The sequence below is a fragment of the Macadamia integrifolia genome, chromosome 9, assembly GCF_013358625.1.
Source record: "Macadamia integrifolia cultivar HAES 741 chromosome 9, SCU_Mint_v3, whole genome shotgun sequence".
NCBI lineage: Eukaryota > Viridiplantae > Streptophyta > Magnoliopsida > Proteales > Proteaceae > Macadamia > Macadamia integrifolia.
In genome coordinates this window covers 15320489-15338995 of record NC_056565.1, presented here as the reverse complement: position 1 = coordinate 15338995, position 18507 = coordinate 15320489, and the positions used below count along the sequence as shown (strand labels likewise).

The 18507-nt window shown below is 40.1% G+C and overlaps 1 protein-coding gene across 3 annotated transcripts; it reads right to left on the bottom strand.

Annotated features, from left to right (window-relative positions):
- Window positions 1–11928: 11928 nt before the first annotated feature.
- LOC122088270 (probable ADP-ribosylation factor GTPase-activating protein AGD14) lies at window positions 11929–17183 on the bottom strand. 3 transcript variants are annotated; one of them, XM_042657472.1, is made up of 12 exons: window positions 16769–17183; window positions 16474–16535; window positions 16039–16126; window positions 15889–15950; window positions 15700–15796; window positions 15155–15589; window positions 14406–14475; window positions 13768–14189; window positions 13511–13624; window positions 13263–13376; window positions 13028–13171; window positions 11929–12949 (listed from the first exon to the last, which is right to left on the bottom strand). In XM_042657472.1, the coding sequence occupies exons 1-12, from the start codon at window positions 16862–16864 to the stop codon at window positions 12764–12766; spliced, it is 1890 nt and encodes a 629-aa protein (XP_042513406.1). In that variant the 5' UTR covers window positions 16865–17183; the 3' UTR covers window positions 11929–12763. The 3 variants fall into 3 exon arrangements, with proteins under 3 accessions (XP_042513406.1, XP_042513403.1, XP_042513404.1); XM_042657469.1 differs by having other exon boundaries at window positions 13511–13627; window positions 16769–17182; XM_042657470.1 differs by having other exon boundaries at window positions 13028–13168; window positions 13511–13627; window positions 16769–17182.
- Between the last annotated feature and the right edge of the window lie 1324 nt (window positions 17184–18507).

Here is an 18507-nt window from a genome sequence, read left to right as displayed (position 1 = left end):
TCATCTACACATCTGGCCCAATCTGCATCTGAAAAAGCTAACAAACTAAAGCTCTTGACTTTCGGATACCATAACCCAAACTCACTAGTCCCTTTTAGATATCTGAAAATTCTCTTCACTGCTGCCACGTGTGTCTCTTTTGGTCCTACTTGGAATCTGGCTACCATGTACACAGCTTGTAAGATGTCAGGCCTACTAGCTGTCAGATATAATAGGCTACCAATCATTGACCTATACGAGGTGTGGTCAACTGATGGAGAGTCATCTTCTTTGCTCAACTTGCACCCAGTCATCATAGGTGTACTAACTGGTTTGCAATCCTCCATGGTGAATCTCTTTAACATCTCTCTCATATATTTGGACTGAGATATGAAGATACTTTCTTTCTTCTGACTGATCTGCAGACCCAAGAAGAATGATAGTTCACCCAACATGGACATCTCAAACTCATCTTGCATCCTCATTGTAAAATCTTTGCACAACTCATCTTTGTGACCCCTAAAGATGATATCATCTACATACACAACCACCACAAGCTGACTGCTTTCTGTTCTGATGTAGAGATTACTGTCCACTAAGCCTTTCTTGAAACCCAACTTGCACAAGTAAGAGTCCAATCTGGAGTACCATGCCCTTGGAGCTTATTTCAAACCATACAAGGCCTTCTTCAATCTGCACACAAGAGTGGGGTCCTCACTCAGCTGAAACCCATCAGGCTGCTCTATGTAAACCTCCTCTTCCAAGTTTCCATTTAAAAAAGCTGATTTGACATCCATCTAATAGACCTTGAACCCCTTGTACCCTGACAAAGCCAAGAACATTCTGATAGTCTCAAATCTTGCCATTGGAGCAAAAATTTTCTCAAAATCAATGCCTTCCACTTGAGCATACCCTTTGTATACAAGTCTTGCTTTGTTCCTTACCACTTGACCATCTTCATTGCGTTTGTTTCTGAAAACCCATTTAGTACCAATCACATTCTTGTCAACTTGCCTAGGGACTGGATCCCAAGTGTGATTCTTCTTTATCTGATCAAGTTCTTCATTCATGGCTTTCATCCAACTCTTATCATTGCTTGCCTCATCAACAGTTTTTGGTTCAATCTTCAAAAGAAGAGAGTAGGTGTTGGTCTTCATTCTTCTAGTCTGAACACCTACACTGGGGTCACCAATGATTAACTTATCTGTTTCCTATTGATCAACTCTGTTGTGTCTCCTCTACTCATGTGAATCTACCTCATCCTGTTCAACATCAATCTCATCTTTGCTTTTGGGTCTACTATCAACCAAGTCATTCTCATCATCAAGATCTTCAAATTTTGGAAGTTCAATTCCTGAGCCTGAAGGAATATCCCTTTTTTCATCAACTGTGACATCATAACTCTCTACAATTTTTTCAAGTCTGTTGTAGCATCTATAGGCCTTACTTGAAGTAGAATAGCCTAAAAATATACCCTCATCAGCCCTATCATCAAACTTACCCAAATCTTGGGTTGTGTTCTTTATGTAACACTTGCTACCAAAGACCTTGAAGGGTCTTGCTGTAGCCCTTCTTCTAAACCAGATTTCATATGGAGTCTTGCTTTCATGAGGTCTCAACATACATCTGTTATGGATGTATACTGCAGTTAGAACTGCCTCATTCCAGAACTTTTTACCCATGTCATTCTCTGCCAACATTGTTCTAGCCATATCATGCACTGTTCTATTCTTTCTCTCTGCAACACCATTCTGTTGGGGTGTTCTTGGAGCTGAAGTTTGTTTTCTAATACCATGCTCATGGCAGTATTCTTCAAAATCATCCAAACTATACTCACCTTCTCTATCAGATCTCAGACACTTTATCTTCTTCCCTATCTGATTCTCAACTTGCTTCTTAAAGATCTTAAATCTTTCTAAAGCCTCTGACTTATGTTTCAAGAACACCACCCACACCATTCTTGAATGATCATCAACAAACAACATGATGTATCTCTCTCCTGAGGTGCTAGGTGTCCTCATAGGACCACATAAGTCTGTGTGAATCAACTGCAATGGAGAACCAGAATAGTACTCCTTAGATTTGTAGGAGATTCTGGTTTGCTTTCCCTTCTAACAATATGCACATATAGGATTGGAGAGCTTCTTCAACTCAGGAACATCTCTCACTGCCTTCTTCGAAGAAATCTTGGCAAGGTTCTTGAAACCAATATGCCCAAGTCTTCTGTGCCACAACCATGTCTCCTCATCTATGCTGACCATGCAAGAATCTTTCTCTAACTCTGTCAAGGTATACAAGTTCCCTGAAGTTCTCTGTCCAGTAGCTACAACCTTTCCACTGCTTGATCTTCTTGTCTCACACCCTTTACTAGTGAAAGTTACTTCATGCCCTTTGTCACAAATTTTACTGATGCTGAGAAGATTGTGTTTGAGCCCTTTAACATACAGGATATCAAGGGATTTCACCTTCCCATGGTTCAGACTTATGGACCCCTTCCCTATAATTCTGGCACCATTGTTGTTGCCAAACTTCACAGATCCACCTTCAAAGTCATATAATTGTTCAAACCTTTCCTTATCTCCTGAAGAATCCATGGAGTAGAGTCTCCTTGAGCCTTAAAAGCTCTCTGAATAACAAATGTTGCTGCATCTTGTTCATTTTCTACTCTCTCTGTGAACCTAAACTTTCTTGACAAATTGAGATTTCTTTGCTTTCTTCTGTCTTGAGAACTGTCTCTCCATCTCATCATCTTCTATGTTTCTGAAAACTTTCTGCTTACCTCTATTCATCTGTCTTTGTGGGGGAAACACAGTTCTACAATTCCTTGCAATATGTCCAAGGTTGTTGCATCTGTAACATTCAACTATTTTCTCCATAAGGGGTGCAAAAGGATTTCTATCCACATAATTCCTTGGACCAATGTTAAACTTGCAATCTGAGATCTTGTGTCCAAAAGTGTTGCATTTGTAACAATAACCTTGAAAAGTGTGCCTCTGCATCACAGGTTCCATCTGCCATCTGTAAGGAGCTCTGAAGTTGTCAAATACTCTAGGTCTCTGTTGAGGACCTTGATTGTATCTATAGCTCTCTGCTCTCCTGCTTGGCCTTGCCAACTGTGGTTGTCTAGCATGGTTAGTCTTATAGAATATAGATAGATTTCCTCTTCTGATTGGACCAATTTGCACTTTATCTTTTTGTACTGCTCTCTTGACATTGCCAGCAGTAGTAACATGTGCCTTTCCTCTTTGAGCATTCCTGTCATTGACTTTGATAGGATTATGTACTGTTCCTTTACCATTTGTCTTGGTATTTTTGGAAGATTCCCCAACAAATCCAAGCCCAAATTTGATGTGAGTCGGTCTTTGAGCATTGATGATGTCATTAAGCTTCTTACTACTAGGATGCTCTTTTGGAGTAGAGTCATCTTCAACATCTTCATTTTCTAAGTCTTCTCTCTTAATCTCAGTTCTCCCATAGTCTTCAACTTTAGCCTTTAATAAGGCTAGCTCATCTGCTTAACCATCAAATTGTGCAAGAATCTCATATTGCTTCTCTAGTTGTGTTTTCAAAGCCACTTTCTCTAACTCAAGAGTGTTGTAGTCAGTGGTTTTCTGTGAGAATTGATACTCAAGATCATCTAAGATCTTCCTTAACTTATTGGCTTGATCTCTCAACTCAAGAACTAGTTGTTCTTGCCCCTTAAGGTCTTGAGTGACATTTTTCACTTTCTTCCTTTCTCTTTTAAGCTCTCTAAGGGCAACTGTGAGTTCAGCCTCTAGATGTGATTTTTCATCTTCCTCTTCTTCTTTTGTAGAATCTTCCTTGCTAGAAGAATCTTCTTTGTTTTCTTCCACATCTATTGAGACCATGAACATAGCCTCATCATCTTCATCATTAAATGATTCTTCAAACTCTTCATCAATGCTCTTCAGTCTTCCCCAGATATCCTTGGCTGAGTCACAATCCATTACCTTAGCCATCACACTCTTATCCAATGTTGAGAATATTGCATTCACAACCTTCTGATTGTAACAATAATCCTTCTTAGCTTCATTGTCAACCGGACCTCCTTCAGATTTCGTGTACCCAATCCGAACTGATGCCCAAACATCATAACCTAGTGAACCTAGGTATAACTGCATTCTCCTCTTCTACAAAGATAAAATCAGATCTATCAAACTTTGGTTCATGTCCTGAATAACTTTCACCTGCCATACTGTCACTGCCACTGCCTCTGGATCACTCAGCTGTTGATCAAACTGTCACTGAGTATCGGCTTTGATGCCAATTGTTGTAACCTGGCAGTCACTGAGAGGGGGGGTGAATCAGTGAGTAATTTCGATCCCAAAAAAACTGTCTGATGTCTGATGTCTGATTAAGAAAAACCTGATATACCTATCCCTGTTTGCACACAGTCGTATGCACACTTAGCCTCTCATAGGCACTTCCAAGTGTGCACAACCATTCCACATTCCACGCACTTCAATATAAAATGCAAACAATAAGCACCCACATCACAGGATTTTTACGAGGTTCGGCAATTTGCCTACATCTTCGGAGTAGTGCTTGTAAAGGCTTCGTACCTGCTCAATACACTACTTTTGATTGCACCCACAGTGGGGAGCACCCACACCCAATTTTCTCAAGCCGAAGCTGAGATGGCACTCGCAGTGCCGGTACAATGTGTAACATCCACTACGCGGGAGCACTCACTAAGCACTCAATAAAGAATACAGTAAATTTGGGTTTATATCAATGCCCTACAGTCAAGTTCTGCCTAGCATATAAATCCACAATTAGCTAGCATGCTTACAGTTCATCCACAACTAACCTAGCATGTATACATTCATCCACAACTAACCCTAGCATACATACATGCATATAATGTAAAATCAATGGTTAGAGAATCTCACAACCGATTGCCTGGGATGACTGGAAACTTGTACTGACAAGTTTGGTGCTCACACCTTCTCTCTCCTTGGCTTCTTGCTCTTCAAAGCAAACACATCTGTGCTTTCTTCTCTTCCTCCTTGGCTTTGAGTTAATGTATCATTAACACACTTCAACCACCTCTTTTACCTCCTTTAATGGCCTAAGAACATTTATCATTGAGTATTCATGTTCATTCAAGGACCAACAAAGAGGGGGAAGGTTCTCTTGCCAAAATCGTAGCCTTCCTTCACTCAAAACTCATTTTTCTTGCTTCCATAGTGTAGGGCTTGAAAAAAACGAAGAAGTAGCAACTTGGTTCACCCAAATCCGAGTTAAAATGAGGGAGATATGACTATTTGAAGTTGGAGCAATGAAATAGCCTGAAATGGAATCTTCGTAGGAGTGGCGTAGGCTACACCGGCGGCACGCGCAACAGGGGCTCAAATCTGGCTGTAGATCTCATCAAAGAGTATCTAATAATATGAGCTGTCGTATTCCCATAACGGATAGTAAACATGAGCCGTAGATCTAGGATCATATGACGTTATGATGACGTAGGCGGTCAACATTGCGTCAGCAGTTAGAAACGTTGTCGACATCCTATTGGTTAGATTGGCACGATTCACGGAGGGTTATCGGCTATGTCTCATAAAGTATAGGCTGCTCGCAGTCCTTGGATTGAGATCTTCAGATCTTATTTAAATCAGATCTCATGAGATCTTGAGAAACATCATCTATCTATGCCACTTTCTGCGTGTGCGTAACATCGTAGCATCCTCGATCATGTGCGGCACCAGCTTATGGTTCTTGATAAATATGACCAATGGAAAATCTCGTGCAAGCATATTAAGCGTTCGATCTGGCACCAATTCGTGAGCACTCTTAGATGGGAATCAAGCCTACGTGGTCGAATCTGGACCGTCCATTTCACAACCCTATACTCTCTTTTATTACAATCAAGCCCCTGTGATGCAGTTGCACGATGGAATTAGTTGCTATCTTTAGATTTGATTTTTATTTACTTCCTTTATTGGTTAGAGATTAGATTAACAGTCTTTTATTTATATTTGATTTTTATTTAGTTGCTATCTAGGTTTAGTTTCCATTTTTAATTAGCTTCCAAAATTATGTCATTATTTTTCTTTAAATAGCCCTGTAATGGAGAACTCAGTTTAGAGATTTTTGAAATTTTGATTTGAAATTGGATGTTTACTTGGCTGAAGCTTTGGCTGCTGTGACTCTCTCATGTTATTTTTTCTTTTTCCTCCTCCCCTGTTCTGGCGAAGGAACAGACCCTCACAACTGAGGATTGCTCTCTTTCCTCTCCTCTTCTTTTCCCTCCAAATTCTGGGCGTTTGATCTTCACTCTGAGGTGGTTTAAACATTAGAAATTCATACCTGAATGTGACCTCTGCTGTGAGTTACAAGACAGATTTCAGGTCTGATCTCTAATCTACCGCCAGGCTCTAATTCAGGTTCTTCCTGTGTCCTTCCAGCCTGCAGTTCCAAGCATCTATTTTATGGGTTTGATAGAGCCTCTTCTTGAGGATATTCACCAGAAATTCCAGGCCAAACAAAGGCCGATTGAAGGAGTACTCTTGATCCAAAGCCTCCCTGGTTTTCCACCTCTTACGTTGGCTGAAGGTAGAAGAAGAAAGACTCGTGAGTGGTTTAAAACCCTTTAATTTTGTTTTTCCCATTATACCCCTCAAACCCCTTGATTGGTGTCCTTTAGTATTGTTCTTTTATGTAAAAGTCCCTCTTTTGTTTTACTTCCATATTAATACCCCTTCCATTCCACCTTTATTTACTACTTACCCATGCCCAATAATTGCTTCCAAAACTACCCTTGGCCTAGAATTCTAATCCCCTTCATATCTTATCAGTTACTTTAACCTCCTTTCCTCCTTTTGAAATTCCTTTTATTTACAACTCTGCCACTCTTTTCTAAGTTTCTGGTAATTTCTTAATTGCCATTCCCTTAAACTTCAGTTTATTTACAGAACTGTCATTATTCTTTAAATTTTGAATTTACTACTTTATTGTGGGCCCTAAGCGATCCGATTCCTATTCTTGGAACCCGGATCCGCATCAAGTGGTATCAGAGCAAAATTTTCCTGTAATTTTCTAACCATGGCGAGTCACATCACCAATGTTGAGTTGCACAAATTGTATCGTGAGTTAGCCGAGAACCAACAGAATACTGATGCTAGGCTTGAGAGGACTGAAGCCAAGTTTGATAAATTTATGGAAGAGATGATTGCCTTTATGAGGAGGTCCGACAAGCGAGCTGAAGAAGGATCCTCTACATTACCCCCTCAGCTCAACACTTTACGGATCGAAGACACACCTCAGAGGCAGCAATCTAATCCAGTTGTTCCCCAGGATGTTACCCGGCAATTTTCTGACAGAGATTATGGCATCAAAGTTGAGATTCCCGAGTTCAGTGGTGAAAAGGGACCTGAGGAATTTCTTGACTGGCTTACCAAAGTTGAGAGAATTTTTGCGTATAAGTCTCTTCCAGACGTGAAGAAGTGTGAACTCATCATCACCAAGTTTATTGGATATGCCTGTTCATGGTGGGATGATGTACTACATGCAAGGTTTGTCAGAAGACTTGGACCCGTTATCAATTGGGAGGTCATGAAGCAGATCCTGACTGAAAAATTTGTTCCCCTTAATTATGAAAAGGTAATGTTTCATAAATTACTTAACTTGCAACAAGGGAACAAAGATGTGGATTCTTACACCCTCGAATTCCACAAACTGTCTTCAAGGTGTCGGCTTCAGGAAACAGACCAGCAACGGGTGATGCGATATATCAGTGGGTTAAGTACTGAGATTCGACTTGAGTTGGCTAACACTGATTTCAGGTCTGTTGATGTGGCAGCGGCACATGCCAAGACAGCTGAAGAGAAGTCCATTTATTGGAAGGGTATGCTCAAGACTTCTTCAGTTTATAGACCTCCACCACGTATGGAGGAAAAGAAGCCTGAAGCTCGCAGAGTTGAAGAGAAAAGGTCAGAGTTCAACAAGGATAGTGTTGGGGTGAAGAATATCATATGCCATAGTTGTGGCGAGAAGGGTCACTATTCCAACAAGTGTCCCAACAGGACGCGTTCTGTGAACGTTGCAGAGAAGCAGCCGACAGAGAAGAGTGAAGATGAATCTCATTTATATCCTTATCCGCTTGAGGACGATGATATTGTCGATGATGAAGATGAGGATGTAGAAGCTCATTCAGCTAGCCTTTCATCCTTTTCGAATAGACTAGTTGATAAAGCTCCTCTCTTCAGACAGAAGGGGACTCTCCTGCACGGCTCCGACCCTATTGATGTTCATGCAGTTGTTGATACTGGGGCAGAAGCAAACTTCATATCTGCTGAATTTGTTCGAGCACACAACCTTCCACAAAAGCAGCTTTTCAAGAAGATTCATGTGCGAGGTTTTGGACCCACAGCTCGAGAAGAGGCCACTGCAGTTGTTCGAGTACACCTACAGTTTGGGCCGTTACAGTACCATGTCACCTGTTTGGTCACCCCATTGGCACATTGTGACATTCTTCTAGGGCGACCTTGGCAGCGACATGCAGGCATTCTCTATGATGGTGCACGGAACACCATCAAGGTGAAGCAAGGAGGTCGTATGTACTTAATGAGGTCACACGCATTATCAGACATGCCACGTCGTCGACTGACTCCTGCTCTAGTGGCACGTCAACCTACCCTCCCTCCTCTTGGTGTTATGTTCCCATCTTCTGCTTCGAGATACGTGCCACCTCATCAACGAGCAACTTACAAGGGTATCTTGGGAGCACGACTTAACTCAACGGAGTCGAGTTCTTTTAAGACCGGGAGAGCTGATGCAGTTGCACGATGGAAGTAGTTGCTATCTTTAGATTTGATTTTTNTGATGCAGTTGCACGATGGAATTAGTTGCTATCTTTAGATTTGATTTTTATTTACTTCCTTTGTTAGTTAGAGATTAGATTAACAGTCTTTTATTTATATTTGATTTTTATTTAGTTGCTATCTAGGTTTAGTTTCCATTTTTAATTAGCTTCCAAAATTATGTCATTATTTTTCTTTAAATAGCCCTGTAATGGAGAACTCAGTTTAGAGATTTTGAAATTTTGATTTGAAATTGGATGTTTACTTGGCTGAAGCTTTGGCTGCCGTGACTCTCTCATGTTTACTTTTTTCTTTTTTCCCTCCTCCCCTGTTCTGGCGAAGGAATAGACCCTCACAACTGAGGATTGCTCTCTTTCCTCTCCTCTTCTTTTCCCTCCAAATTCTGGGCGTTTGATCTTCACTCTGAGGTGGTTTAAACCTTAGAAATTCATACCTGAATGTGACCTCTGCTGTGAGTTACAAGACAGATTTCAGGTCTGATCTCTAATCTACCGCCAGGCTCTAATTCAGGTTCTTCCTGTGTCCTTCCAGCCTGCAGTTCCAAGCATCTATTTTATGGGTTTGATAGAGCCTCTTCTTGAGGATATTCACCAGAAATTCCAGGCCAAACAAAGGCCGATTGAAGGAGTACTCTTGATCCAAAGCCTCCCTGGTTTTCCACCTCTTACGTTGGCTGAAGGTAGAAGAAGAAAGACTCGTGAGTGGTTTAAAACCCTTTAATTTTGTTTTTCCCATTATACCCCTCAAACCCCTTGATTGGTGTCCTTTAGTATTTGTTCTTTTATGTAAAAGTCCCTCTTTTGTTTTACTTCCATATTAATACCCCTTCCATTCCACCTTTATTTACTACTTACCCATGCCCAATAATTGCTTCCAAAACTACCCCTGGCCTAGAATTCTAATCCCCTTCATATCTTATCAGTTACTTTAACCTCCTTTCCTCCTTTTGAAATTCCTTTTATTTACAAGTCTGCCACTCTTTTCTAAGTTTCTGGTAATTACTTAATTGCCATTCCCTTAAACTTCAGTTTATTTACAGAACTGTCATTATTCTTTAAATTTTGAATTTACTACTTTATTGTGGGCCCTAAGCGATCCGATTCCTATTCTTGGAACCCGGATCCGCATCAAGTGGTATCAGAGCAAAATTTTCCTGTAATTTTCTAACCATGGCGAGTCACATCACCAATGTTGAGTTGCACAAATTGTATCGTGAGTTAGCCGAGAACCAACAGAATACTGATGCTAGGCTTGAGAGGACTGAAGCCAAGTTTGATAAATTTATGGAAGAGATGATTGCCTTTATGAGGAGGTCCGACAAGCGAGCTGAAGAAGGATCCTCTACATTACCCCCTCAGCTCAACACTTTACGGATCGAAGACACACCTCAGAGGCAGCAATCTAATCCAGTTGTTCCCCAGGATGTTACCCGGCAATTTTCTGACAGAGATTATGGCATCAAAGTTGAGGTTCCCGAGTTCAGTGGTGAAAAGGGACCTGAGGAATTTCTTGACTGGCTTACCAAAGTGGAGAGAATTTTTGCGTATGTCTCTTCCAGACGTGAAGAAGTGTGAACTCATCATCACCAAGTTTATTGGGTATGCATGTTCATGGTGGGATGATGTACTACATGCAAGGTTTGTCAGAAGACTTGGACCCGTTATCAATTGGGAGGTCATGAAGCAGATCCTGACTGAAAAATTTGTTCCCCTTAATTATGAAAAGGTAATGTTTCATAAATTACTTAACTTGCAACAAGGGAACAAAGATGTGGATTCTTACACCCTCGAATTCCACAAACTGTCTTCAAGGTGTCGGCTTCAGGAAACAGACCAGCAACGGGTGATGCGATATATCAGTGGGTTAAGTACTGAGATTCGACTTGAGTTGGCTAACACTGATTTCAGGTCTGTTGATGTGGCAGCAGCTCATGCCAAGACAGCTGAAGAGAAGTCCATTTATTGGAAGGGTATGCTCAAGACTTCTTCAATTTATAGACCTCCACCGCGTATGGAGGAAAAGAAGCCTGAAGCTCGCAGAGTTGAAGAGAAAAGGTCAGAGTTCAACAAGGATAGTGTTGGGGTGAAGAATATCATATGCCATAGTTGTGGCGAGAAGGGTCACTATTCCAACAAGTGTCCCAACAGGACGCGTTCTGTGAACGTTGCAGAGAAGCAGCCGACAGAGAAGAGTGAAGATGAATCTCATTTATATCCTTATCCGCTCGAGGACGATGATATTGTCGATGATGAAGATGAGGATGTAGAAGCTCATTCAGCTAGCCTTTCATCCTTTTCGAATAGACTAGTTGATAAAGCTCCTCTCTTCAGACAGAAGGGGACTCTCCTGCACGGCTCCGACCCTATTGATGTTCATGCAGTTGTTGATACTGGGGCAGAAGCAAACTTCATATCTGCTGAATTTGTTCGAGCACACAACCTTCCACAAAAGCAGCTTTTCAAGAAGATTCATGTGCGAGGTTTTGGACCCACAGCTCGAGAAGAGGCCACTGCAGTTGTTCGAGTACACCTACAGTTTGGGCCGTTACAGTACCATGTCACCTGTTTGGTCACCCCATTGGCACATTGTGACATTCTTCTAGGGCGACCTTGGCAGCGACATGCAGGCATTCTCTATGATGGTGCACGGAACACCATCAAGGTGAAGCAAGGAGGTCGTATGTACTTAATGAGGTCACACGCATTATCAGACATGCCACGTCGTCGACTGACTCCTGCTCTAGTGGCACGTCAACCTACCCTCCCTCCTCTTGGTGTTATGTTCCCATCTTCTGCTTCGAGATACGTGCCACCTCATCAACGAGCAACTTACAAGGGTATCTTGGGAGCACGACCTAACTCAACGGAGTCGAGTTCTTTTAAGACCGGGAGAGCTGATGCAGTTGCACGATGGAATTAGTTGCTATCTTTAGATTTGATTTTTATTTACTTCCTTTATTGGTTAGAGATTAGATTAACAGTCTTTTATTTATATTTGATTTTTATTTAGTTGCTATCTAGGTTTAGTTTCCATTTTTAATTAGCTTCCAAAATTATGTCATTATTTTTCTTTAAATAGCCCTGTAATGGAGAACTCAGTTTAGAGATTTTGAAATTTTGATTTGAAATTGGATGTTTACTTGGCTGAAGCTTTGGCTGCCGTGACTCTCTCATGTTTACTTTTTCTTTTTTCCCTCCTCCCCTGTTCTGGCGAAGGAATAGACCCTCACAACTGAGGATTGCTCTCTTTCCTCTCCTCTTCTTTTCCCTCCAAATTCTGGGCGTTTGATCTTCACTCTGAGGTGGTTTAAACCTTAGAAATTCATACCTGAATGTGACCTCTGCTGTGAGTTACAAGACAGATTTCAGGTCTGATCTCTAATCTACCGCCAGGCTCTAATTCAGGTTCTTCCTGTGTCCTTCCAGCCTGCAGTTCCAAGCATCTATTTTATGGGTTTGATAGAGCCTCTTCTTGAGGATATTCACCAGAAATTCCAGGCCAAACAAAGGCCGATTGAAGGAGTTCTCTTGATCCAAAGCCTCCCTGGTTTTCCACCTCTTACGTTGGCTGAAGGTAGAAGAAGAAAGACTCGTGAGTGGTTTAAAACCCTTTAATTTTGTTTTTCCCATTATACCCCTCAAACCCCTTGAGTTGTGTCCTTTAGTATTTGTTCTTTTATGTAAAAGTCCCTCTTTTGTTTTACCTCCATATTAATACCCCTTCCATTCCACCTTTATTTACTACTTACCCATGCCCAATAATTGCTTCCAAGACTACCCATGGCCTATAATTCTAATCCCCTTCATATCCTATCAGTTACTTTAACCTCCTTTCCTCCTTTTGAAATTCCTTTTATTTACAAGTCTGCCACTCCTTTCTAAGTTTCTGGTAATTACTTAATTGCCATTCCCTTAAACTTCAGTTTATTTACAGAACTGCCATTATTCTTTAAATTTTGAATTTACTACTTTATTGTGGGCCCTAAGCGATCCGATTCCTGTTCTTGGAACCCGGATCCGCATCAATGGAGCAAGTGATGATGCAACTAAAGCACCATTAACTGGTACACTAGGTATAGGGGTTCTCTCCTCCATGATTGCTCTTTGAAACCCATCTTTGTTGGGTTCCTGCAAAGATCATATATGCAAAAATGGATTACAGAGTGGGTGCTTTTCGATTCAGCAGATTATGGAAAGCACAAATACCTCTTGAACATTTGAGCTCAAACACTGATCAATGGTTGCAGGAGGGTTATGTGCCAGAAGTTGTGGTTCATTCCTCTGTGGTAAATTCTCGAAGGAAGCTAGAGAAAGGCTATCAGCAGAATCTTCAAAGGCATTCCACGGCTGCTACAGAATTGAAAACAATAGAACAGTAAGAAAAACTGGAGACAAATGAAACCATCCTCACACTGATGGGAAATATTACGATTCTCACTACCTGAGTGCTGATTGGACCACTGAAGGCTTGAGCTTGTCGTTCAATTCTTTGAGGAGGATTCCCAAAGGAAGTTTGAGAGATGCTACCAGCAGAATCTTGAAAAGCATTCCATGACTGCTCCAAATTTATACAATGAAACCAAAACCAGTGATGTAATCAAACCGCTGACACAGTAACGGATCATATTCTGATATTTACTCAAAAACTCAAAAAGATTTCCATCCATTAAAGTGAATAGGACCGACTACCTGAGTGCTTATTGGACCAGTGGAGGCTTGAACATGTGGCTCAGTCCTTGGTGGTAGACTCTCAAAGGAAGACTGGGAAACGGTTTCACCCAAATCTTCAAAGGCATTCCATGACTGCTACATAATTTTACCAATAAAATAATAAGCCAAAACTAGCGATGTAACAAAACCATCCACAAACTGTAGTACAGATCTAATAATTCCCAAGACTTCAGAAAAAACTTAGGGTCACTAAATTATGTTCTGTGATTTGATACCTGATTACTTCCTAGATCAGTGGAGGCTTGAACATCCTGGACGGCCCCATGCCACTCACTGGAAGCAAGCGGAACAGAGCCATGAGTTGCAGAGCTTTGAACTGACTGTAACTTCCCGCTTGTATTTGTGGATGCAAGTGCATTAAATCTCACCACAGGCAATCCATCAGCATGAGCCCTGGTAGAACGGTCCACATTGTTTGTTCCAAGGGTAGATGTTACTTGATTAGGTGAGTCAAATGTTGCCCAGCCTTCATTTTCTGCAATAGGGAATCCTGATTGTTTTTGCTCCAAAATGTTTGTAGCAGGCTGCTGATGTGCAATATTGGCAAACAAATCAAGAGACAGGGCTGAAGAAGTCTGGCTTGACCCAAATAAATCTATTGGTGGAGCCGAAGATGGTGCTGGTTGTTGAAACAAATCTACATATGGAGTTTGAGAAGTTTTTAATGATTAGAACAATATCTAAAATGGAGCTGAAGAAGCTGCAGGTTGTTGTACAAATGATGCATTAAAAAGTTCCACACTTCCCGCATTAGCAGAAATAGATGACTGTGGTAAAGAAGGGAAAAACTGTATTTTGTCCTACTGGCTCTCCACAGACTGTTCAGGTTCTAAGATGACATCAAATAAGCTACCTGAATTAACAGATTTTGAAGACATGGAGTTGCTATCAAATGACCCAAAGCTTCCCGAAGAGGTGGCTCTCTGGAAAAGAAGTAACTCAATGTAAGCTAACTGAAATGGTTAAGTAAACACCACTCAGCGATATAGCAGATAGCAAATACACTAAACAGTTTACATACATTGGCTAACAGAATCTGTACAAGAACAGAAGGGAAAGCCTCCATTCCATGAGTCCCATCTAGGAATACCTAACCCCATAATGTACCAGCCAATGTTCAAAAAAAACTGTATCGGTCTCATTCTTCAACTGTTGGAAGAAAATGGTGTGAAACATAGTTATCAAGGCTAGGTGACCCAAGGCATTGGAGGGGCACCTAGGCGACTCTGCCTAGGTGTAGAGTATATGTAATACAGAAACAATAATTCAATATAATATAATTATGTTAGTAATGACCTATTATGAGAAAACCGACATATGATAAACAAAGCATAGGGACCCCAAAAGGCGCCTAGACGCCTAGGAAACACCTTGACAACTATGGTGTGGAATCAAGAAGAAAGTAGACATACTGAAGGGCAATGTAATCAAGCATTCTTTTATCTGTTAGTCTCATAGGACTATAGGAGGGACCCATGATACTATAGATCTCCATGGGATGTTGCATTCATATCCCTTCACAGTTCAAAACTTTATGGTTTATTGTACTTTTAGGCTTACTCCACAATAGAAAATCCAAAATGATTTAGCACTAACTCAAACCTGTGGCCGTGGAATTCCATCTACTTCTCTCCTGACATTTGTCTCTGAGTATGAACTTATTGTTTGACGTTGTACATCTTCATTTAAAATATCCCTCACAGGCTGAATTGGAGGGCTGCCAAATCCAACATTCTTCTGAAAATTAGGTGATTGAGTATCAGACCTGAATGGATCACCTCCACTTGACACAGAGTAGTCTGAAATTCTAGAACCAGAATTCTCAATTGCAATCCTATCCTCATATCGACCTGGACTATAAATGAAGCTAGAAATTTTTCGCTCATATAGAGCTCGATCCGAACCCGGTTTCCTGGTAAGTGCACCAGCCTGTCTACCATACCGCCGCTCTTCATACTGATATTCATATGGTGGACTCTGAGAATAGGAGTGGTAGGAGCTGGCTCTTCTGGTATCATCTTCATTGTTTCCGACATTCTGGCAAACTCAACAACACCTTACGTTAGTCCACATAGGCATAGCCTTCCATTTGACTAAATTGAACTAAGATATTCTAAATATTTTGAAATGAAACAAGAAATAGATGCCTGCATGTTCCGAGGAGGCTTGTCAGAGGTCTTTCCTCCAGCATACTTGCAATCCACATAAACATTCTTTATAAACTCTCGGATTTTATCAACGTTACTGCAAGAAAGAAGAAATCAAAATAAATTTCAATGTATGCAACATATTAGATTACTAAAATTTTGAGAGGCAATAAGAAGGATATCTCTCACCTGCTATCAGGCAATCTCTGTCGTTGCAAGTCCCAGTCCTTTAAATAAATTTCCCTTGCGCGCTGAAAATAGTAAACACCCAATCATCAACAAAATAAGCAACCCCCTACCACCAGAAAGACAGAAGGAAAAAAAAAAAGTTCCATTTACCTGATTACCACCTTTCTGAAGAGCCTCCACCTCTTGGGATGTGAATTTAGCCATGGATACTGACTTCACACGGTGAGTAAATTCACGACTGTATGGCATCATTAAAAACAAATGCGTAAACAACACCATGAAGTTCAGAGACATCACCAATTCATGCATTTTATTCAGTAAAACATCCGCAAAGAATATGCAACACATCAACTCCCCCACCCACCCAATAATCAACCTAAAATCATACAATTTACAGAAAATAATTGCACGCGAAGATAAAGAAAAGAGAACTAAGAACCACCAGATTCACTTCTGCGACAATTAAGCATCTCAATCTAGCCTCAGAAATACTCGCAAGTCCTCAAGTTCAACCAAAATTCAAAGTCTTCGAAGTGAACTAAAAGCTAAACCCTAAAACGAAAGAGAATAGAAGCAAGCACTCACTGTATCCCACTGCAAGTCACACAAACAAAAGTCCAAAAATTTGGGCATACATACTGAGGACCCTGCAACCAAAGCCAATAAATAACTTTCAGAACACAGAAAAAGAATAGAAAATTCAAAAGCGGATGGATACAAAAGAAGGAAAACCTAATTCAGTTACTTCTTTGTCAAAACGAAGTACAAACCAACTTAAACTAAGATTTACGTTGTAATAACGACCTTCTAACCCAAAAACCCTAGAAACATTCTGCAACTTTTCTACACGACAACAAGAGAAGAGTAAGAAATCTCATACCAGGCTATTACAGTTAATACATCTCCGATTGGGAGGAAGCTTCATGAGACCTCGAATGATCTTCTCGTTCCTCTCTTCTTCCTTCCTACTACTCATCTTCTCTTACGAATCGAAAGAGCGACAGTAATTTCTCGATAGTAAACCCTAAAAAGAATCACAAAAAGCGAAACCACCCCCAAAATCCAATACTTGAAGTAAGAATTTCGAGTTCCGAGTTCCGAGTTCCGAAACTCGAAACCAAGGATTTGGAACCCTTACTAATGGTCTGATTCAAAGTCTGAATCAGCTGGATTTTGGGGGAAGACGACGCTTTTAAATGATAAAAATTAAATTTGAAAGAAAAATTAAAAATAACGTATTCAATTTTTCTTTTAAGATGGTTTATCTGTGAAACAATAACGAAATTATTCTTTAAATAGGAAGAAACAGAAACGGGTGGAAGGTTTTCGAAAAAGAGGTTATTTTATAGTGTGAGGGATTAAAGACTGTCTCACTGTGGAGAATTTTTTATTTTTTATTATTATTTTTTATTGTTTGTCTTTTACCTATAACGGCCACTCACAGCCGTGACTGTACATTAGAATTGCTTTTTGGAAAAGATTACTTGCTTTGAGCTTTGTTTTGAATGAATTCCATACTTCCAAACGAGACCTTCCAATTGACACGTCATTTTTTTATTTTTTTTTATTACAGTGAAGGTCATGAAAAGTTTGAAATAACGGAAAGGATCTATTATTGTTGTTGTTGACAGTTGACATAGGACATGTGACTGCATGTTTTAATATTTGTAATCCCCTAACTACTTCTAGGGTTGTACATCTAATCTGATGGGATTAACCTAAGTAAAGCTAGTTATGTCTATGGTCGGTAAGCTGTCTGTATATCCATCTCTTTCATTTTCTCTAGTCTCATGTTACATTAGGAGATCCTCTAATAATTGCATGCTGGGGTAGCTTTCTATGTCCAAGTTGTTATTAGTGATATCATGAATGTAAAAAAAAAAAAAAAGGTGTTTTCTATGAGGGAATGTGGTATTACTCATGTGTGAGGGTTGATGGTACAAAGAAGTATCCATAGCGGGTTAGTCATTTTGCCTCTTCATGGGTCTGGGCTCTGAAGCCACACTCCCTCACAAAATTCATTTTCTGAAAAAAAAAAAAAAAAAAAGCCTAAGGAGATCCTCCAACCATGTTGAGGTAGTTTTATGGGTCAAAGTTGTTAGTGATATCATATTTGCAATAAGAATCATTTCTATTTTGTGATCTTCATTTTTTTTAACCTCAGTCGAAATATACCTCTAAGGGACCTTAAGAGTCCAAACATGTATAGAATTTCAGCCCGATTTGACTTGCCACGTGATAAAAAAAAAAAAAAGGGATCCTCATCCACATATTTATCCAGATGTGCGCGTCAAGAGAAACTTGACCCTTGGTTGTGACTTGTGAGTCATTCAATTGATAAACTTAATGGATTTTATATAAATAAATAAATAATAATAAAAAATCTTGACTAGTCTAGGGAAACTGATTTGTATTCATGAAAGCCTTGTTTGAACAATGGCCGATGAAAAACATATTAATATACATTAAATCTAACCATTTTCCGAAGTTATGCATTTTCCATGGATAAGCTGTAATAAAGAAATTTACTTGTTTATTACTATTTAAATTGCTAGTACCATTTGTTATGCTTTCGGTCTTGCAACTTTTTTAATTATTTAAAAATTATAGAATTTCATT